Source organism: Acipenser ruthenus, chromosome 5, assembly GCF_902713425.1.
Source record: "Acipenser ruthenus chromosome 5, fAciRut3.2 maternal haplotype, whole genome shotgun sequence".
Lineage (NCBI taxonomy): Eukaryota > Metazoa > Chordata > Actinopteri > Acipenseriformes > Acipenseridae > Acipenser > Acipenser ruthenus.
The window spans coordinates 59,258,374-59,279,961 of record NC_081193.1 but is presented as its reverse complement, the minus strand read 5'-3'; the positions used below and the strand labels follow the sequence as shown (position 1 = coordinate 59,279,961).

Below are 21,588 nucleotides of genomic sequence, written 5' to 3'. Positions count from 1 at the left end.
CCCAGGCACACAGCTCAGTGATAATATGCAAATAACACTGCGCTTGGATGAATGAAGCCATTCCCCAGTCTACACAGCTTTACAGAGAACTCAACTAGAAAGAATGAAGATACATGCACCTTTACCTTTCAACCTGTTTGATTAGAGTTTGCAAATATTTGCACCAGGGTTATTGATAAATCTGGAATTGTAAGGGTTAGTTCTGTTTTCTGTGCTATGTATTATCCCTTCTAAAAGTTTCCCATAGTAAACGCAAGATGGCAAACCATGGTAAATGCAAAGTATAACCTTGGGAAAACTGTAAAATTACCATGCAAATTTACTGTGCAGTCTTTTCATTTCCATTTAAAGTAGGAGGCTAGAAATCCTAAGTAGAAGGCAGGGGCGTATCGGAGTCCTCCCCCAGCGCGGGTGCAGGGGGCACAGCCCCCACCAAAAAATAATTTCAGGGTTTTGCAGGGGTCTAAATCCTGCATATCCTGGGCTTAAATATGTACCTTAATAGGGACCCAAAATTCAAAAATATAACTATGGTTTTTGGCATCCAGATTTAAAGAGCAATTAAAAGTTACTTATGTGTCTATGAAAAGTAATTACAAAATCATTTATTTATATTAGACTTTTAAAACGAGAAACTTGTCTTAACACACATTTTCTAAGTAAGTAAAGTCCACATATTAACGCAAACTGCTTGGCTTTGAAATAATTTATTACACAGAAAAAGTGGTTAAAGAAAAACAGAACCAGACACCAATGAAACAGAGAAATTATATTTCAGGCACAAAAAAAAACAGTTACATTATATACATACCACAATACCAAGTGAGACAGAAGAGAAAAATGTGAAGCAATTTCTAAATTAAGGACATAAGATAAGCAGTATTAATCAGTAGTAAATCTCAAAACAGAAAAGGTAAGCCATGAGCTGTGTTTTGTTTTCTATTTTTTGATGTATTCCATTTTTTTTGCATTTTATACAAAAGACCAATTTTAAGTTTCTAAAAATATTAATGGAACCAACCAGTCTTACATTTACTTGTAGTCTTCCAAGATTCTGAGCATACATACTGCATCTCATTAACTACCGAGTCCGAGAATGCACAAGTGCATTAATAAATAAATAAATAAAATAAATAAATAAATAAATAAAAAAAATGTGCTTGAGATTTCGAACACTGTTAATTTTACAGTTTTCAGAATTTCTTTTGTTGCATTTTCAGTAAACATTAATGCAATTTCTACAGTAAGTTGTATTTTTTTCTTTCGTTTAATATTATTTCAGTTCTGTTAACTGTTGCTTGATTTAAAAAAAATACAAATAATAAATAATGTATTAGCATTTACTTGAACAACATAGCTTGAAAGTAAAAGTCCAGTATATAAATATGAAGCTATAGGTATATGAAATGGAAAAACATGGAAACTACTATCAAATGGAAATGAGTAACGTTGAAACAGAAAATCACTTTGGTCTACAAATTACATTTATATACACAAATGGTGTTGGATATTTCTTATTCATTTTATTAATACAGATTAGCACAAACCAATATACCACATCCTTAGGAGATTAGCATGAGCTACTATAGAAATCTGGAGAAGCTTCCCTTTTTGGCTGGTGCTTACAGTCTGCCACAAAACACTGCAATACACGGCTTACTAGCTTGAATTTGTATTAAATGAAAGTACAATCACTTATTGTGGAAATCACATTAATGTTTATTGTCGTATCCTGGACAAGTGTAAAAGTTATTAAAGTAGATTTTATACACTCTATTTAAGGCTTTCAATGTAATACTGTTGGTAGCTCAATTTTGCCAGAACGTGTCGCCACAAGAGGCACTCAGATCAATGAGCCAACTATACAGCTGGTGAGTGTGTAGGAGTAAAAAGTATCAAAGTGAAAGCAAAAGCAGAGTTAATCCATTCATTAATGCCTACATTTTTATACTGTGTATCTGTTTGCACCATGCCTTTCAGCACTCTACAGTTCTGGACACACCAGCACGTCACTTTTTTTTTCTTTTTTTTTTTGACTCTCAGTAGACAGTGGAGACAGAGGAAGAAGAGATTCCTAAGTTACTGTACAAAGGTTGGAACATACATTTCCATTTGACTTAAAAAGGGGATTTAGATAGTCTTCTAAAATAAATAACCTTTGTCTTTAATCATCTTTAGTACCATGCCCATTTAAACACAGACAGATAAACACAGTATGTGTTTATGCGTATTTGTACATGTTTGTGTGTGTTTTTTTTGTGTGTGCGGGTGTACTTTTTATCTGCATAAATTTTGTATCATTTCCTGAATTAATTGTATATGCTAGGTTTCAGATCGATCTCAAGTCAATGCATAAGACATTTTATAATGCTATAACATACACTGTATTTCATACACTTTGAGTAAAAAAGACGATCTTACATAGAAAACATAGGCTGTTTGTTTAAATATATATATATATATATATATATATATATATATATATATATATATATATATATACAGTGCCTTGCAAAAGTATTCAGACCCCTGACCAATTCTCTCATATTACTGAATTACAAATGGTACACTGAAATTTCATTCTGTTTGATATTTTATTTTAAAACACTGAAACTCAAAATCAATTATTGTAAGGTGACATTGGTTTTATGTTGGGAAATATTTTTAAGAAAAATAAAAAACTGAAATATTTTGCTTGCATAAGTATTCAACCCCTGTCCTGTGGAAGCTCCCAGTTTACACCGATGAAAGAAATTGCCCTAACGAGGACACAATTACCTTACCATTGGCCTCCACCTGTGAACCATTAAAGTTGCTGTCACATTTTCTGGATAAAAACCCCCACTGTTGAAGGATCATTGGTCAGGCTGTGAATCTGAAGGAAAATGAAGACCAAAGAGCATTCTACAGAAGTTAGAGATAAAGTAATACAAATGCATAGATTAGGGAAAGGGTACAAAATAATATCCATGTGTTTGGATATCCCAGTGAGCACAGTTGGATCAATAATCAGCAAGTGGAAGCTGCATCACACCACCCAGGCACTGCCAAGAAAAGGCCGTCCCTCAAAACTCAGCGCTCAAACAAGAAGACTTGTGAGACAAGCCACAGAGAGGCCAACAATCACTTTGAAGGAGCTACAGAGTTCAGTGGCTGGGAGTGGAGTAATGGTGCACCAGTCAACCATATCAAGAGCTCTGCATAACACTGGCCTGTATGGGAGGGTGGCCAGAAAGAAGCTGTTACTCAGAAAGTACCATCTGAAAGAACGTCTGGAGTTTGCCAGAAAACATGAGAGTGACCCAGCTGCGATGTGGGAAAAGGTTTTGTGGTCAGATGAGACCAAGACAGAGCTTTTTGGCCAAAACTCAAAGCGATATGTGTGGCTAACAAACCTAACACTGCCCATGCCTCAAGACACACTCATCAGCAGAGACTGGGCATCTTGTTAAAATTGAAGGAAGAATGGATGGAGCAAAATACAGGGAAATACTGCAAGAGAACCTGCTTCAGTCCGCTAAAAAACTGAAGCTTGGGAGGAAATTCACCTTTCAGCAGGGCAATGATCCCAAGCACAAGGCCAAAGCAACATTGGAGTGGCTCGAGAACAAAAAGGTGAATGTCCTACAGTGGCCCAGTCAAAGTCCTGATCTCAATCCCATTGAGAATCTGTGGCACTATTTGAAAATTGCGGTCCACAAGCGTCGTCCAACCAACCTGAACAGCCTGGAGGAAATCTGCCAAGAAGAATGGGCCAAAATCACTCCGACACTGTGTGCAAAGCTGGTACATACTTACCCCAAAAGACTTAAAGCTGTTATTGCAGCGAAAGGTGGCTCTACCAAATATTAATGTGTGCGGGTTGAATACTTATGCAAGCAAGATATTTCAGTTTTTTATTTTTCTTAAAAATATTTCCCAACATAAAACCAATGTCACCTTACAATAATTGATTTTGAGTTTTAGTGTTTTAAAATGAAATATCAAACAGAACGAAATTTCAATGTACTATTTGTGATTCAGTAATATGAGAGAATTGGTCAGGGGTCTGAATACTTTTGCAAGGCACTGTATATGTATATACTGTATATATATATATATATATATATATATATATATATATATATATATATATATACACACACACACACATATACATATATATATATATATACACACACACACATTCTCACAATGCTGTACGGTTACTGACTCGTATATGATTGTACAGTTTGGCCTTCATCACCAACATCGCTTGTAAGCTCGAAACTGATTGGTCCATCGCGATTCACGGTGTCCATGGAAACATAAGTCCGGAAACAAAATGCCCTCAGAGAAGGCATGTTTTACTCGACTTGCATACGTAATAAATAATGGAAATTATTTATAACTGTTTTACTGGAAGAAAATAAACATTTTGAATAGTATTCACTGGAACATACAAGCACTGTAAAAAAAAATATATATTTTTATTTTTTAAAATAACACTTTTAGGCAGCTCATCTGGCAAAGTAGACGGCAATTTAGCTGGCTGCCGACTGGAAATGAGAAGGCTGACTGTGGTAAACTTTTATAAAGAATCTGGCCCATACTAAATATTTTATGGTATTGTCTCATCTATTCTAAACTGTGAACAGTTTTCTGAAACGTAAACACATAAATAAATGTCTTTCAACTTAACTTAGATTGCCTATTCCACTGTAGATTCCCTATGTGAACACAAAGACCCCATGTGGCAATGTGCTCCGCCCCTGTGTGCATTTCTGTGTTGTATGTTACGTGCTGTGTGTAAATGTTGGTGTATAGATATGGCTGCACGGGATATAAATGGGTGTGTGCAGCATGAGTTATTTAAGATGTAGAATTGTATTTAGGCACGGGATTGCACATCACTTCACGTGCATTTAAAGTAATTAATATGTGAGCATGAGGTTGCACGTAATTAATTCACGTGCTGGGATTCAAGTGAATAATTAATTAGTAATTGAATCCCAGCACAACAGTATATATAGATGCACGTTTGACTCACTCGGGGTTGGGTGTTCGGTGAGTGGAGAACGGGAGAGAGAGAAGGAGAAAGTAAAATAAAGTAAATTAAATTGATAGTTGTTTTCACTCACCGTGTTTGTTCGTTTGTCTGTTTAGTGTTTAGTACGTTTTGTTTGTCTATTTTATTTTGGCGTAGTGCCGTGTCCTGTTTTTGTGTTCTCTTGTTTTGTTTATTAAATGCTGAGCACAACCAAGTGCTCAGCTTCACCAACCTCGCTGTCTCTGTCTGTCTGTTTCTTCCGGGCCTGCACGTATTCACCACTTTGCCACACCCCAAAACACTAAATAAAATGCACTGATCTCTTATCTTTAAATCCAAGGGCCTTTTATATGGTATGGTTTGTCAAGACTAATTAAAATCATGGGGTTTGCTGCCTGGGGCTACTAAAGGCTTAATTTCGTAATACCGAACAAAACTGGACAATCTAATTTGGCGAAACCGTTCCACCTTCCTGTTGTGGAACATGCTCTGCTTGTTCGGATGAACAGCCCGGTCTGCTCAACGAGCAGTTCCACACAGTGAAACATGGCGGCGCCCCACAAGTACAGCGAATTCTCTGTATTCTAACATTGGATAAATGACCACTGTACGTGCAAATCACAATAAACGTAACCTTGATTTACAATGGTCTGTATTGTAAAGCGCGATTTTTTCACCCATAATAATAATATATGATGAAGGCTTACCTTCAGGGCGCCCACTGTAGTAATGAATCTAGAGCATGTTATTGATAACTATGTGTGTTCCAAACGCTCCCCTATTAAGCTGCAGTCTAATCTATACATAGGCTATACAGGCTATAGATTGTCATACATCTACTATTGGCTAACTTGGTTATTGCTATTCTAATAGTATTTTATTATTTTATTTGCTACCTATATTTAAATTCCATTTATTTGAATGAGTAAAATTCAGAAAAGTGACATGTGAAATTTGCTGGTCCCAATTTAACAGTGCTGTGGACTCAAAGGGTGACTTAAGGGAATGAAACAACAACACTGAAAACATCAATACCAAATAATTTATTGGCCATAGATTTGACCAGTATAAATTCTGCTGGGAACTTTCTGACTGAAAAAAATCATCACAAAGCACAAACACAGCCGCATCCCCAAAACTCAGCCATGATGCTGGAACAGAAAAACAGAACACATTCATTTCACGAATAGGCTAAAACCTGTTCCTGTTCCACATCAAACAAGCTGAATGTGTCAAAGAGTCTGTTCACCTCACGAAATTCCACCTTTATATTGAACATGCCATCAGTCTGCTTAAAAAACGCTCAAGGGCTGTATACTTTTTTTAGTCGCTTGTAAGGCATCATTTTGGACTTGAATACAAAAAGCAAAAGGATACTGATTTAAAATATTCAATGACTAAGGCAATATTTAACAACCTAAAAGCTGCTTAAAACTAAAAACTATTTTGGAAAAAAACTTTTTGCTATGGGGTAACATTTCTTTGTAACGAACCAAATATATATTTTAGAACTACTTGTGGATTTAATGGCATACAAACTAAATATAATCATGACCACAAACATGACCACAAACTACAGGCCATATGCAATTTAATCTTCAATAGATTAGAAGGATATTTCATACAACAGACAATGGGCCATTCACAAATCTTTAAGTTACATGTTTTTTTTTTCTCCTTTGTTTCTAATTTTTTAAATCTGGTTTAAATGAAATTTGATATTTTCATTGAACTGTTTAAGCCTGCTGTTAAATTCTTTAAAACAAAAAGATTCATGCATACAAAAACATCATTCATCGTGCATATGTTCCCATTTTTCTTGCGTTGCATATCAGCTTGTAATTATACTTCAATTTAGTGTATGAAGACACATTTAAATGCAGCTCTACAGAATTAAAAGATTCAGTTGCTTCCTGGTTTCTTATCATTTCCAGTGCAGTTTTATAATTGTTGGCCAATGTTCAGACCATAAGCACAGGAAGTAACGGTATCAACAAGAAAAAAAGTGTTGTACTTAAAGATCTTGTTAACCACGTTGTTGATTCTGTTTTCTTTTTTTTAAAGTTTTTCTGTATCTTTGGTGCTCCTGCTACTGTTCCCCTAGACCAGTGGTTCCCTCAAGTCAATCCTCACCCCTCCTCGAGTCAACTCACCCCTCCTCGAGTCAGTCGTCACTCCTCCTAGAGTCAGTCGTCACCCCTCCTTGAGTTTTTATTTTATTTTTTTTGAGGGATAGTGAGGAGTGGACAGAGTTGTCTGAATCACCCAATCAAAAAAGAGCAAAAAAAACTATCGGTGCTTCCATTGGATGAAACAGATTTTAGTGTAGCTGGTGATTGGTGCATGTGTTTTTACCTTTCTTCAGCATTTAATATGTATACTGTAAGCGTTTTAAAAAAATACTTTAAAAAAGTTACGATGTGCAATTTCATTATTTGAATTTGTTTGGATTAAAATTACAAGGCAAATCTTCTCAGCATACAGCATCAGACATAACTGTTTTTTGTTTGTTTGTTTTTTGTGTAACAGAAAACAGTATCATTTTCTGAAGAAAAGCATTAGAAAGTAGACATTTGTGTCTTTATGAAGAAAAAGCAAGCTTCTCTCATGTACCCCATAGTACATGTGTAATTTAGATTGTTTTCTGTTACATTTTGATGTGTAAAACCCGTTTTTTTTTTTTGTTTTTTTTTTAAGAATTCATAATATAAAAAGACAATATGAAGACACGATTTTGTTATTATAGAAAAAATGCAAACTTAAGTTCCGTAGTTTCGGTCTTACCCAGTCCCTACACAAACACACACTTTATTAAATCAAAATTATTAATAACGGGGTTATCAAACAATCTGTTTATTTTTATATAGTGGTTTTCACGTAAGAAAGCGCTTCAAATAACATTTAATTTCAAAAGAAACTGTTTAAAAAACAAACAAAAAAAGTTATGTCTGATGCCGTATGCTGAGAAGATTTGCCTTACAATTTAAATCCAAACAAACTCAAATAATAAAATTGCACATTGTAACTTTTAAAGTATTTTTTAAAACGCTTACAGTATACATATTAACCCTTTGCGGTCCATTGTCGGACTGGGTCCGACATTGCAATTATTCCTCACAGGTCCTTTGTCGGACTGGGTCCGACATCATTATAGCAACGCAAAAAACGGGTTTCTAGTCGTTTTTTCTCCGGAAAAAGCCAAGAAAACCATTCAATTGCCGAGTGGGAGCGACAGGAGCCAAGACAAGTCGGAAAAAATAAAAAATAAAATAAAAAGGCGTATCTCATGATTAATCATACATGACATCTGGTATCAGATAACGGGGCGGTCGTAAGTAAATAAGCTGGCTGACTGAATCAGTGCACAGAGAACACGGACATTTGCAGAGCTTTTTTGAGATGTTATAGTAATAAAATAATGACTTGGATCGCATTATTGAGGAGTTTGGTGATAAAACGAGTGATCAGGAGATGATCGATCGGTATGTACAACTATTATTATTATTATTTATTTCTTACATAGGTGAAAGCTATAGCGAACGAAAGGGTGGGGCGGGGCTGGAGATGCCTAGTGAGTGCTTTGTTGATATGCAGGGCCATTTAAACCCGTTTGACTGTGGAAAAAAATACTTTTAAACAGCGCGTCTAAAATTAACTGCGCGTGTGAAAATTAATTAGACCTGACGTGCCTGACGCGAGATTAATAAATGGACCGCAAAGGGTTAAATGCTGAAGAAAGGTAAAAACACATGCACCAATCAGCAGCTACACTGACATCTGTTTCATCCAATGGAAGCTCCGAAAGTTTTTTTGCTCTTGTTTGACTGGGTGATTGAGACGACTCCATCCAACCCCTCACTCTCCCCGAAAAAAAAAAAACCTTGAGGGGGACTGATGCCTGACGACTGACTCGAGGAGGGGTGAAGACTGAATATGTACCGTGAACCGTACACCAGGGCTTCCCAACCTTGGTCCTGGGGACCCTGTGTGTCTTCTGGTTTTCATTCCAACTGAGCTCTCAATTACTTAACTAGACCCTTAATTGAACTAATAATTTGCTTAATTAGACCTTTTTACTTGTTTTCAGCTCTTAAACAGTTGCAGGTTTCAAGTTAGTTATAACATAACTTGAACTCTGCAACTTTGTAGGAGCTGAGAGCAATTAAAAAGGTCTAATTAAGCAACATTCAAATGTTACATTCATTTTAAATTAAAAACTTTTAGTTTTTACAGTTTTTATGTACATATATACCTGTTTACACACTAGTTTCTTTTGAAATGTTTACTTTATTATAGTTTTTCAGTTTTTGAAGTAATGCTTTATATGTGATAATTTAGAAAATAAACCCTTTTATATTTAATTGTTCATTTAAATACAGCGTTTTGGCTGTGCAGATGTTTGATATGATGTGCTTGAATAAAACTTTTAAGTTGTATCCGATAGTTTGTCTTTCATTTTAATTGATGTTGTTTAAAATGTAACCGTCATAATGACTGCTGACAGCAGTTTTAGGTAGGAGTATAACTGAGGCGGTTCTAGTGTTAAGTGACAAAGTCAGGGTGAGTGATTTTTTTTACATTTATTTGTTGATATTGAAGATTGAAAGTAAAAGATGTTTACATATTATTTGAAGCAAACATTAGTAATTATGTACGTTGAATGACCTAAGTTTCACACAGCTTTAGTAAGTATTGGTTGCAGTGGGAAGCAAACTCCTCCAAAAAACAGATGCAAACCTCCATTTAGCAGCACTGGAAACAATAGTAAATCCATCCCATAGAAAAGGCATATGCAGCTCAGTAAATGGACAGCAGTACTTCATTAAAGTTCATACCTGAGTACAAGCAAGTTGGTCAGGTGATTTGGTGCGAACACAAAGAGTCTGAGCCAGATATGCATCTATGTCTTCCAAGCAAAGATTGTTTACCTGAAACAAATGTACAAAAATGAATAGTCTGAGGTCATTAAATCTCATTCACCAACATATGCAACAAGCTAAAACAAATAACTGTCTCCTACGGAAACATCAGAGGGGCTGTATGGATTATAAAAAGTAAAAATACAATTACATTCCTATACAAAACACATGAAAACAAATGTCTAGGGCACCTTTCCTGACTAGCATCAAACATTATGAAAACAACTGTCTACATAGCATCACTTTTTCCTACCTGTAAGGCAATGTATATTAGTAGACAACATGTGCCTATTAGATGTGTCTCCAAAGCACAGAGTTCATCTGATAAATCTTGTATGTCGAATAAAGCAAGGAATGTGGAATAACGAAGATTTTTAATCTCTGGTTCTTCAGAAAACCACAGTATTTTCAGATCTGGCCTTCTGCCTGTAATTGAAAAACAAATCACTTTGATTCAAAATGCTTTGAAATATATGCAATTAATCGGATTGTGAATAATGTAGGAACATCTTACAATGAAACAACATTATAAGATCCAAAATTTGAGCCCTTTTTTTTCGGGGGGGGGGGCATGGTAATTTTATAGTAATTTGTAGAGACAAATGAATGAATGAATGAATGAATGAATGAATTAGACCAGTGGCTCCCAACCTTTTTGGGTGTGCGGACCCCTTCAGAACGTCCAAAAATGTTGCAAACCGCCATGTACTACTATCATAGCAACAAACTATACAAGGAAGTTCTATTAATGTTGCTTTCCACTATAGTGCAGCAATTGATAACGATGCCATACGAGAAATTGATTAACTTAGCTAATGAGATGGCTGGTGCTGTTTCAGCAAAGTCACAGCCTGAATGTCCAGTCTGACTGATGACAGTTTAAGCCTTAAATCTGGTCCCACACCCAGCCTACTCCGGTACTTTGATTTCAACCCAACAAGCACAGAAAATCCACTTTCACAAGAGTATGTGGTGAAAGTGTAACCAGAAGTCAGTCAGATTTCGTTGTATGAAGACTAACTTTAAAGAGCTGTCTTATGAAAGTTCTGTTAGACTGTCTTCCTCCTTTGATGTCAAGCTTGTGTGAATTTCACTGTCATGTTCAAGAATGCATTTCTAATCAACTTATTTTTGGAGTCAGGGTCACTGTGTTTGGTTTCTAAGTGGCACCAAAGATTAGCTGGCTTCAAACTTTCGCTTGACAACATTTCGTAACATATGATAACCTATTATGTGTGGTTCGGGGGGCGATAGCAAGGCCCCCTCTATCCTATCATCTCCATTCATCAATTGAGTCTACTCTATTTAAACCATTAATCACCCCTTTCCCGGTACTCACAATAACACGGCCGATGCTTTAGCTTGGATACAGATATCCAGATTCCATCATAAAGTCTACAGCTCATCCAACTTCTTTGGAAGCTCCGCAATCAAATCATCTATTCAACTAAATCTCTCCTTCATAATCTCCTGGATTCAGCCCAGGATACATGGCATCTACTCTCACCCTTCAACTAGATCATCCTACGCCACTGGCTGGAGTACTTTTCTCAACAATTTCTGAACTAAAATAGGATTTCCTCAACCCATTTCAATCAAGATTGTATTCTCATTTTTTATTGTTCAGACCAAGCACTCTTTCACTATCAAAGCCTACTTATTCGGAATCCAACATCAGTATTATGCGATATCTGTCCCTTCTCCAACACTACACTCCATTCCAGCTGTTTGTCTTCGCCTGCATGGGATCTTTAAGAACCGTTCATCTACCTCTCCTTTTGTTTGCCATTTTACTGTTTTTAAATACTTTAATATCTCAATATCTAGTGTTGGAAACTTTCTGTTTAGCCACTGCAATTTCTAGGAATCATACTGGCATTGAAAGTAAGTAAGGCCCCTGTATCTAAAGTTGACCATATTCGTTCCCTTATTCAGAACTTTCAGGTCAGTAATATGATTAAGAAAAGAGTACCGATCTCTTTGCTGGACCATTTAATTTTGCAATTTGCATTTTCCCCAAGGTCGGACATACTTGCTCTTTCATCAACAGCAAAAACTTAGATTCCCAAATTAATATTTCATCAGAAGCTAGAAAAGGCATTAAAGGTGGTTCGCTCTCATGGCCTGTCTATATTCTATGATGATTTCAATTCAGCACCTCACGACCTGGCTTTATTTACACTTCATTTAAGGGATTTGGAGGTTTTTAAACAATCAATGGTTTTCTGGTGCACGGCCACTAGAAATCTAAAACATATCACCACATCTAAAATCCACAACTCTTCTCGAAATGTACCCGATAGTCGCAGCAGCATATCTATGGGATCATCTTTGGTCAAAGAAGCCAATACTTTTCTTTTGCAAAAATAAATCTACAGTTAATATTATCAATAAAGGTTCACCTGTTATTATGCAATTGCTGCGGCGGTTAATATGGATTTTACTATCAAATAACTTTCTAACCCAAGCGCGACATCTACCAGGCATTTATAATTAGGGCTTCTGATTTTTGGTTTTAACTGATAAAACACACCCGATACAAAATAAATGAAATCGGTGGATAGCCAATAAACACCAGAAAACACCAGAAAAACACCAGGAAATCGTTAATCAATTCACGTTGACTTTTTACCCTTTTTCTATTAAAAAATAAAACCTACAAAAATAATAAATATGTTTCCCAGTGCTGCTGAGCAAGGTCCTGCCTTCCTGACGTGCAACTATCATTGATTCATTCTGAATACTTTAAACCTGCCCCAACTACTGAGTGACAGCACATTCCTACATTTCTATTGGAGACTGCTTGCGAGATTTAAAACGAGATTACAAATCAGGATGGAGGCTTGTTAATGGGATTTAAAGCTGTATTACAGTTAAGATGCAGAGGATTTAAAACAGAATTGTGGCAAAATGTACAAAAACACATACACACAAATACCCCAGAAAAATGTGCCCGTGACCATAGGGATTTCATTGTGGAAGACAGCAAAGGAAAGACAGTACAACTTAAGTGTGCAAGTACTGTCCAGTTACTACTATACATATTTTGACAGAAAAAAAAAAAACGCTCAAGCATTTTGGAAAGTAACCGAAAACACTAATTTCATACAGTATATCAAAAACGAAAGCCCCGAAAAAAAACAATTAACATAAAACTCGAAAATAGCTAAAAATAAGCACAGAAAAATACAATTAATAAAACCAGAAAAACAGAAGCCCTATTTATTATAGAGCGTCAGTTTTATTTTCTAGTTTCCAGACTTCAGTCTGGTCCCTACAGCTCTCCCAATTCCAGCAGTGACACTCCAGTTCAACCAGCTAATTTTCAACTGAACCTACCTATCGGTAGACTACTCAATACAGCGCAAGCATCATGGCTGCAGCACTCCTACTTCCATCACCCCTCTTATTTCACTGGCTGTACCACCTATTGATTTTTCTGTTCCCAAAGCAGGATTAATCCGACTCCATTCAACCAAGACTGGATCATGGCTTTCATAGTACACGCAAAGGATTTTCTACATCCGGCACCAGCTACCTGTCAGTAATACAACACCAATTTCGTTTGATGTCTGTTGCTTCTCCAACTCTACTATCAAGAGTTGGAGAACAGCTCTCCGGCCGCTTCTCCTTCTCGCCTGCCTATCTTTATAGTCATTCTTAGCAATTTGATTTCAGTCCTCCATCAAGGCTGCTTCTCTCCAATTGATGACAACAATGGAAACCATATGTCTATCTGCATTTTTGGGGGGTTTTGAGATGCTCAGAATATCAGTTCCTTCTATTGCCAGCTTTCCTACTCTAGGTATTCGCTGCAGTGATTTCATTCATATTCTAGTTTCCCATTTTATTCTCTTCCTACGCATTTCAGAAAACAGATCAGCTTCGGCAAGGACAATGCATTCCGCTTTCAACATTGATTCTCCTCTATGCCCATATGCTTCCATGCTGAAATATATCACTGAAAGTAAACCCAAATCTCCTTCCGACCCCCTGTTCATCAATGCACGTGGGTCTGTTATATCAAGGCATTGGTTTTCTTCTCAGCTCTCCACTTTGGTTTCCACAGCAAGACTTCCTCCATACTTCTACACTCCTCATCAGAATCAGGGCAGCCACCTCAGCAGCAATAACAACCAGCATCTAATCAAAAATATGGGATGCTGGACCTCAATAGCAGTCGAAGCTTACATTCCTTCTTCATCATCAGAAATAGCATCTGCCCATCAGTCCATTGCTAGTATATCCAGAGTGGGGACGACCTATCCGCCTAGGCCAGCAAAGGTTTCCCCCTAAAAAAGAAAAAAGGGGGGTTTTCCTTTCCACTGTGCGGAGGGTCTTCACATGGTCAGTTGGGTAAAGTTTACTAACCCCTTTGTCATGTTACGTGTTTTCTTTCCTTCTCGTGTTAAATGCCTTCTCTATTTTTTCTTCTTTTCTATAAGCATTGGCGGTTCTTTTTTCTTCTCATAAATGATTTCAGTGGGGAGCTAGGGGTCCATTCTTTGGGGGGTTAGTAATTCCACTTTCTCTAACCCTTTGTTAAGCGTCGCTTCTGTTACCTCATAGAATAGGGTTCTCCATGCCAAACCTCTCCTTAACATGCATGATCCCTTGTTGTCTTCTCTTTCAGGTTCTTATGCTTATATTTATCTTGTTTGTCGGGTCTCCTCAGCGACGGAACCCCCCTTCTATTATGTTGGGCTTTTGAAGAGGCGGAACACCCCACTCTATATGTTCTAATAACTACTACTCTAATATCTACTAACTCCATGTTTTTCTTTCCAGTTCGCTAGCCTCTTTGTATGTCGGGTATCCTCAGAGACGGAACCCCCCTACTGAATATGTCGGGTCATTGAAGGACAGGAACCTCTCTTATGTGTTAATATTACTAATCAATGTTTTTTTATGGTTCGCAGGCCTCTTCGTATGCCGGGACATCTCAGAGACGGTGACCCCCTCTTTGTATGTCGGGTCATCTCACAGACGGTGACCCCCACTCCTGTTTGTCAGGTCTCCTCAATGATGGAACCCGCCTTCAATGTGTTGGGCCGTTGAAGAGGCGGAGCCTCTCTCTTTACATGCTTCATTTGTTACTAACTCCACATACCTAAACATCACCTCGGAGGCCTAGCTCACGCCCCGTGAAACAACACACACTGGTCGTCACTCCTCTTCATTACCGGTCCAAGTAAATCCCATTTATCGCTGTACTTCTGCAACTTATGTTTAGTTTGTGTCTGTTGCAGGGTTTTACTTGATACCAGTAGTGGTGGCACATGACTTAATATATATATTTTTTTTTGACAGGTAAGGCACAAGTCTTAAAATAGTTATTACCACCCCCCACCCAATGGATGACATACTAAAAGTAAATTTACTTTGTTCAGCTGATATCACATATGCTTCCGCTGAGAGCATTTTAACACATTCAAATAACAGACTGCAGTCGCTATGCAAAACATACACCCATCAATTAAAAAAAGCTAAATTAGCACTGTAAACAACATACAACAAAAAGAATCGCGGATAATCATAATCAATTGGCAAATCAGAACCTTAAAAACATGTATTATTTAGCTCTACAAGTTACTACGTGACACCAGCGTGGAACATTTGCTATAAACACACAAATACAAAATCCTTAATTAAAAAAGAACAAGGCAGCTTGTTATGTTGACAGAAACTGACAGCTTTACATCCATTAAAAGAGATGTAACCTTGCATTATTTAGTTGAAAGAAGAAAACATGTCCAACAATAGTTTGTTCACAGCGCTGCCTGCCATTTTATGGACTCCATGCTGCATTTGTTTATCGTCTTTCTTCAAAATCTGCAGTGCTAGTGTTATTCTGCTGCCCTTAACAATTGAATGTCTCTCTTCTTGGGATCTTACTGTAATATGTATTTTCCTCAGGTAGTATATAATATCAGATTCAACTAAAGCCATTATTTAAAAAATTTAAAAAAAAGAAAAATCCAGCAGATGCCTCAACAAGCTGTGGTTACCATAAGCAGCAGCACTACTACATTGTAAGAAGCAGCTTTCTGAGGCGCTCAAGGTTTGTTCCTCACAGCAGCAATACATTGTTCCAGTATTCTGGCACTGCGCTTTTGCTACTGGTGAAAGCGAGTTCAGACTTTTAAATAATGTCACCAGCACTTCTGTGGACTTACATTTATTGAATATGTACATGCTTAATTGTGCTTGAATGTGTTTATATTTCTAAATGTTATATAAAAAGCATATTTTAAATATATATTATATATATATATATTATATATATATATATATATATATATATATATATATATATATATATATATATATATATATATATATATACACATACATACACTTTTTATATAAATATATATATATATGCAAAATGTTTTTTTTTAGCCTTTGGGAATTCTTGGTGAGGCCATGCCTCACTTGCCTCGGCTGACGAGTTGCCTCTGTACTCCACTGTCACTTCATTTTCCTCTTCTAAGACCCTGTTTTTATCCAGTGATCCATTGTTGACACACTTCGCATTAGTGGGTTGAATCACGTGGGATTACTTCTAACGTGCAGCGAGTTGCAGCGTGTGACGTGATTTAGTCACCAGTCTTTATACGATGTGTGCAAATAGAGCGGCAGGCGCAATGTTCTGCCGAAGATGATTTGCGTTGTGAAATTGGGGACTGTCCAATGCAAGGAGGCTATTTTTATTTTGTTTTCCCGCAGACACCGTCCGATGGCCTTGCGGACCACATGTTGGGAACCACTGAATTAGACAATAACAAAAAAAACACAATTCAAAACATAATTCCAGTTTTCTTAACACAGTCAAACACACTAAATATTACTTCAAAATGGACAGTCTATAAATGGTGACAATAAGGGACTTTAAGATTGCCCATTTATAACTACATTTTTCATTTTTATATTTTTTCCCTCTCAGCTGTACAGTACATACAGCATATTGGAGAAATATACTGTACAAAACGGTTTTCTTAGTGAGATTCACAACAGAACTGAGAAAAAAAACCATTTATGTTACAAAACTAGAAAGAAACTCAGGAATAATATTCCAGGGGACTTTTTTAATTGTTCAGATATATTTTTCTTGTTTCAGTACAATGCTCTATTTACATGTCCAATCTCAATATTTTAATGTCTATGTTTTCTTTCTATGGAGTGTAAAGCTGTGGATGAGTTTAGTACTGTCATTTGAGTTGGTATCTTTGCTATAAAGAGAGATGGCCATCTCTCTACTAACTTCCTGGCTCCTTTCAATTTCAGCTCTTAAAATGCAGATCAGCCACTGTGTTTCCTATTACTGAAATTCATTCTAAAGTCTCTATTAGCCTTGATTAGTAACCTAATAACTTTAGTGAAAAGACGACTAATCTGTTGGTAGGGATTTTCAGGCATACAGTCAAAACTTTCAAAACTACGTATCTTTGGTCAGAGGTTGATGTTTTGTAAGATGTAACAATTACAGCAGTGGCAAATGCATTATCAAGATTGTAGAGACATACAGGTCTAATTATCAAAGGCTGTTGGTGTGGAGTCCTTCAGTAGACAAGCCACTCCTAGACTCCAGGGCACAGCTCACTGGATTCTGGACAACCAAAACAAACTAAACATGAACTCTGTCACCATATGAAATTGCTGCAAAAAGAGCCTCCCCCTGGGAATTAAGGCTGTACAACAGCAATCAAGACATCTGATGATTCCTTCTTAGGATGCTTTGAGGAGCAGTCAAAGTCATCAGAGGACTGAACATTGATTCATATTATTTTGCAGATGTTTCAGGGCTTTACTTAGTTAAGTCATGTTCAATTAGTTAACTTTAAACAGCAGAATGTTTGTATAGTAAAAGCTTTTAGATTAAAATACATATATTTTAAACTGTATATAGATATACAACTGTAAATATCATCACTATTCTTACTGGGCTTCGCTGGCTACCAGTCAGGTTTTGTTTTAATCTTAAAATTGAAATGCTCACCTACAAAGCCCTTAACACAAGGAATTGAGTGGTTATTCAAACGGTTTCTTCTTAAAATACATTTGATAGTGAGTTAAGTATCATAAGGAAACTGACAATTGCATCTCATTGCAAAAATAAGAAAGTTAGCATCATTTTTATCTGGTGGACACATATGTCCCTTGTACCTTAAAGGGTTCAAAGCCTTGCTCTAAGTTGCATTACAGATATTCTGACTCATAATGCACCAAAGTGACAGCTCAGGTCTTCAGACACCAGCTTCTTCGCCCTAGATATTAGGGATATTGATACCCTTTTATGTTTAAGACAAAATACTTTTTTCTTTACACTGCATTTTACTTAAAAAACACTTTGCAAGCCAAACACGTGTTTTGTTTGTATTAGTTAGATATGTCTGCATGATGAAGGGATTGTAAAAGAGCTGCACTCACTCACGTTCGTTTGCCCCTTTTAAACTGAGACCCGACACACAGAATTGTAGTTTTAGCGCTTTCACTCGCACTTTTAATAAAACACAATAATAAACACAAACACAAAAAGTCTAACTCCTTACAGAGCACTACCTAGACACAGGAACACCCTAACTAACTACAGGACAGCTAAGCTGTTTACCAGCGAACATAAACAAATAACCCCTGCAGTACAGCTTTGCAAGGGTCACGGTTTACTCACTTTTGTGACTGCTTGGAACCAGCGCACACCGCCTCCTGCTTCCTTCTACTCAGCAGCCCTGAGCACACTGCCTCCTGCTTCCTTCTACTCAGCAGCCCTGAGCAGACTGACTGCTGCCTTTTTATATTAATCAGCTGGCTTCAATTTACAATAATGCCAGCTGGAAAACAATTACACAATTAACAAAACAATTAAGAAATACTATTTTGTACGCATTTGGCAGGGAGGATTTTTAACCCCCTCCCTGATGTGCTATAGGGATACACAGCTTAAGTTGTTGTCATTGTTTCCATTACCTGGGAGATCGACGGGTACAGCTGTAACCAGCTCTGCATGCTGAAGAGGATTTCCAGGGTAGACAAACCACTCTTTCACTGAAGGGGGTGATTCACTGCCATCTACATGAATGTAGAAAATAATATATTTAAAAAAATAAAATCAATTCAGAGATTATTTATTTGGCTAATCTGATCACTGTTTACATGAGCTATCCCGAAAATAAGCACTCCAATAAAACCACCAGTACTGTGTGTGGAGAGATGCAGTTAAGAGAGGCATTTGTTCTATTATATACTTTTATCATAGAATGAATCAAGTAATAGTATGGGTAGAAACAGAATTGTATTGCAGAAATCTACACAGAGGGGACACAACATACATTGATGAGGTCACACAGTAAAAATGTTGCCTAAGGGAGTAGAATTTAATGGAAAAATATTGCAACTCAGAACCATATAATAATGTACATTAAGCATTTTAACTAAGCTGTTGTATTCACTCATTCCATGTCATTCATTCAGCTGCAGCTTCTAAACTCCTGTTTTTCTGTGCACAGGATGCATTTCCGGGGGCCGTTGGCTCATTAACACTGTAACCTCTATGTCCTTGTAATCAAGTCCTAACAACCTGCCAGTATCTCTAGCAGAAGTTCAGCCAGACTGTGGAACTCAAAACTTTCCCAAAGTACTCTTCGGTTCACCTTTTGGTCTAAAATATCTTACCATATTAATTTTATGTTAATTGTGATGATGTCAGAAAATGAACGATTTAAAAAAACAACTCTGTGTCAAAGTACAAAAAGCAACATAACACTGATTATGACTCAAGACAAAATGGGTAGTAATAAAACACTGCCTATACTAAACAGTAAAATGTTTTCTACTTATATTTGGGAAATGTGTATATATTTGAGATTTGAGAGAACTTTAGTACAAGCAGAAGCATCATTTGACACATTATAACCTACCTAACATTTCTGTTTATACGTGTACCACTAACTATATAAAATAACTGGCTACTCTGTAAATTAACCAACATTCCCTTGGTCATTTTATAATTTGACCCATCAGCTGGTACATTTACTGGTTCAGTTTATTTTAGTTATATAGATAGATATTTTAAACATATAGAAATAGAGAGAGGTTTGAGTAGACTTGCTTTCTTTTCACAGCAAGCAGTTCAATTAGTTAGTCAGCAGTGAAACAGTTAACAAGCTTCACATAATCAGAGAAGACAGGGTGTGGTTCAGATATACATGTGCCTGTACACTGGAACACCTTGGCGGGATACTTCAACCTTCAGAAAGTATTTTATGGGCTTATTTCCTCTATTCTTCTAATCATTTTTGTGGTGTATCAACAAGTACAAACAAGTATCTTGTAAGATTTAAATATAGGCTTATCATTTCTTTTCCCCATTCATCTAAACTGTAATATGACACCAAACCATGGATAATAATGTATAAAGGGTATGTTGTATTAGTTTTAATGTATTTAATGATAATGAAGCTTTGCTATTGTTACTATTATATATGCATTACTACTGATTAAGGCTTCTTTAAAAAAAAAAAAAAAAAAAGGTCACATAACCACAACTCACAGCCTTGTCGGTTCAGAGGATTTATTTATTATGTCAGAGGAATTCAAACCCTGCAAAGATAGCGTCAGCAACTCTAATTGTCACGGAGGTATGACGTTTTCATAGAAGTACAACCACAAACGCGTTCTTTCATGCACAAGAGCCACAATCAAACTTGACCTGGAGAGTCTTAGAATACAGTTGTTTACCAGAGGTGAAGCCAAGATGTTAAAGCATTTGGTCTTTATTATCTGGAAACCACATACAGTAGAACCTCAGAGTTAGGAACACCAAACTTATGAACTGACCGGTCAACCGAACACCCCACTTTTAGATGGAAGTATGCAATCACTCAACCATGCCCACAATACAACCAGAATCCCGTTTATGAAAAGCACAATGTTAATCTGAAATGGTAAGTACTTGGAAACGCAAAAGTGTTACACTTTCAATTGAAATAAAACAAATGCACAAAGGAGTCTGACGGACTGCATTTTGTTTAAAATAAAATAAAAACAAGCAGAACATTAAAGAGGCTTTTCCTGGACGTTTAAATCTGTGTTTTTGTTACAGTTACAATCTGAATAGTAAGTTTAAATTTAACATTTTCCAACGTATAGTTTGATTTTAAAGCCTTTCAAACCATAACAATTCAAGTATTGCATTACTGTGCTGTATCCTTGTATTATTTGCCAGATTAAAGCTCTAGATAGCCAGTGGTCACATTTATTAAAACCATTGAAAACTAATTTTCAGTTACAGGCATTTGAGACTTACAAACCACCTCCATTCCCAAGGTTTTCGTAACTCTGAGGTTCTATTGTAAACACAACATGGCAACCATACGTTAGGTCCCAGGCCAAAGTGAAGGGTACTGTTACATTCTGCTCATGTTGCTTACCTTGTTTTGCACCCAACAGGACTGCGTAAATATGCTGACGGGCAGGCCGGTAAACGAGTGCATGTCCAGGAAGATCAGGATCTTGGTCATCTTCTAAAGTATTGCTGCAACTGACTTCTCCAGCACTCAGGATGTTGAAAACCATAAAATTATCTGCTCTGATGTGCTGCTCTTTTGCAAACTTCAAAAATAACAACATTGTATTAAATAG

General features: G+C 36.7%; 1 protein-coding gene across 4 annotated transcripts in view; it reads right to left on the bottom strand.

Moving 5' to 3' along the window:
- The window catches only part of fam120b (family with sequence similarity 120 member B), a 78,408-nt gene that overhangs the window by 44,062 nt on the left and 12,758 nt on the right, over positions 1-21,588 (bottom strand). For all 4 annotated transcript variants that reach the window (XR_004663491.2, XM_034005144.3, XM_034921384.2 and 1 more), the window contains exons 3-6: positions 21,378-21,558; positions 18,916-19,017; positions 10,202-10,374; positions 9,865-9,957 (exon numbers count right to left, since the gene is read on the bottom strand). Coding sequence is in view for 3 of the 4 variants with exons in the window: in XM_034005144.3 (XP_033861035.2) it covers positions 9,865-9,957; positions 10,202-10,374; positions 18,916-19,017; positions 21,378-21,558 (549 nt within the window). In the remaining variant the exon portion in view is untranslated. The remainder of the gene's footprint in view (positions 1-9,864; positions 9,958-10,201; positions 10,375-18,915; positions 19,018-21,377; positions 21,559-21,588) is intronic.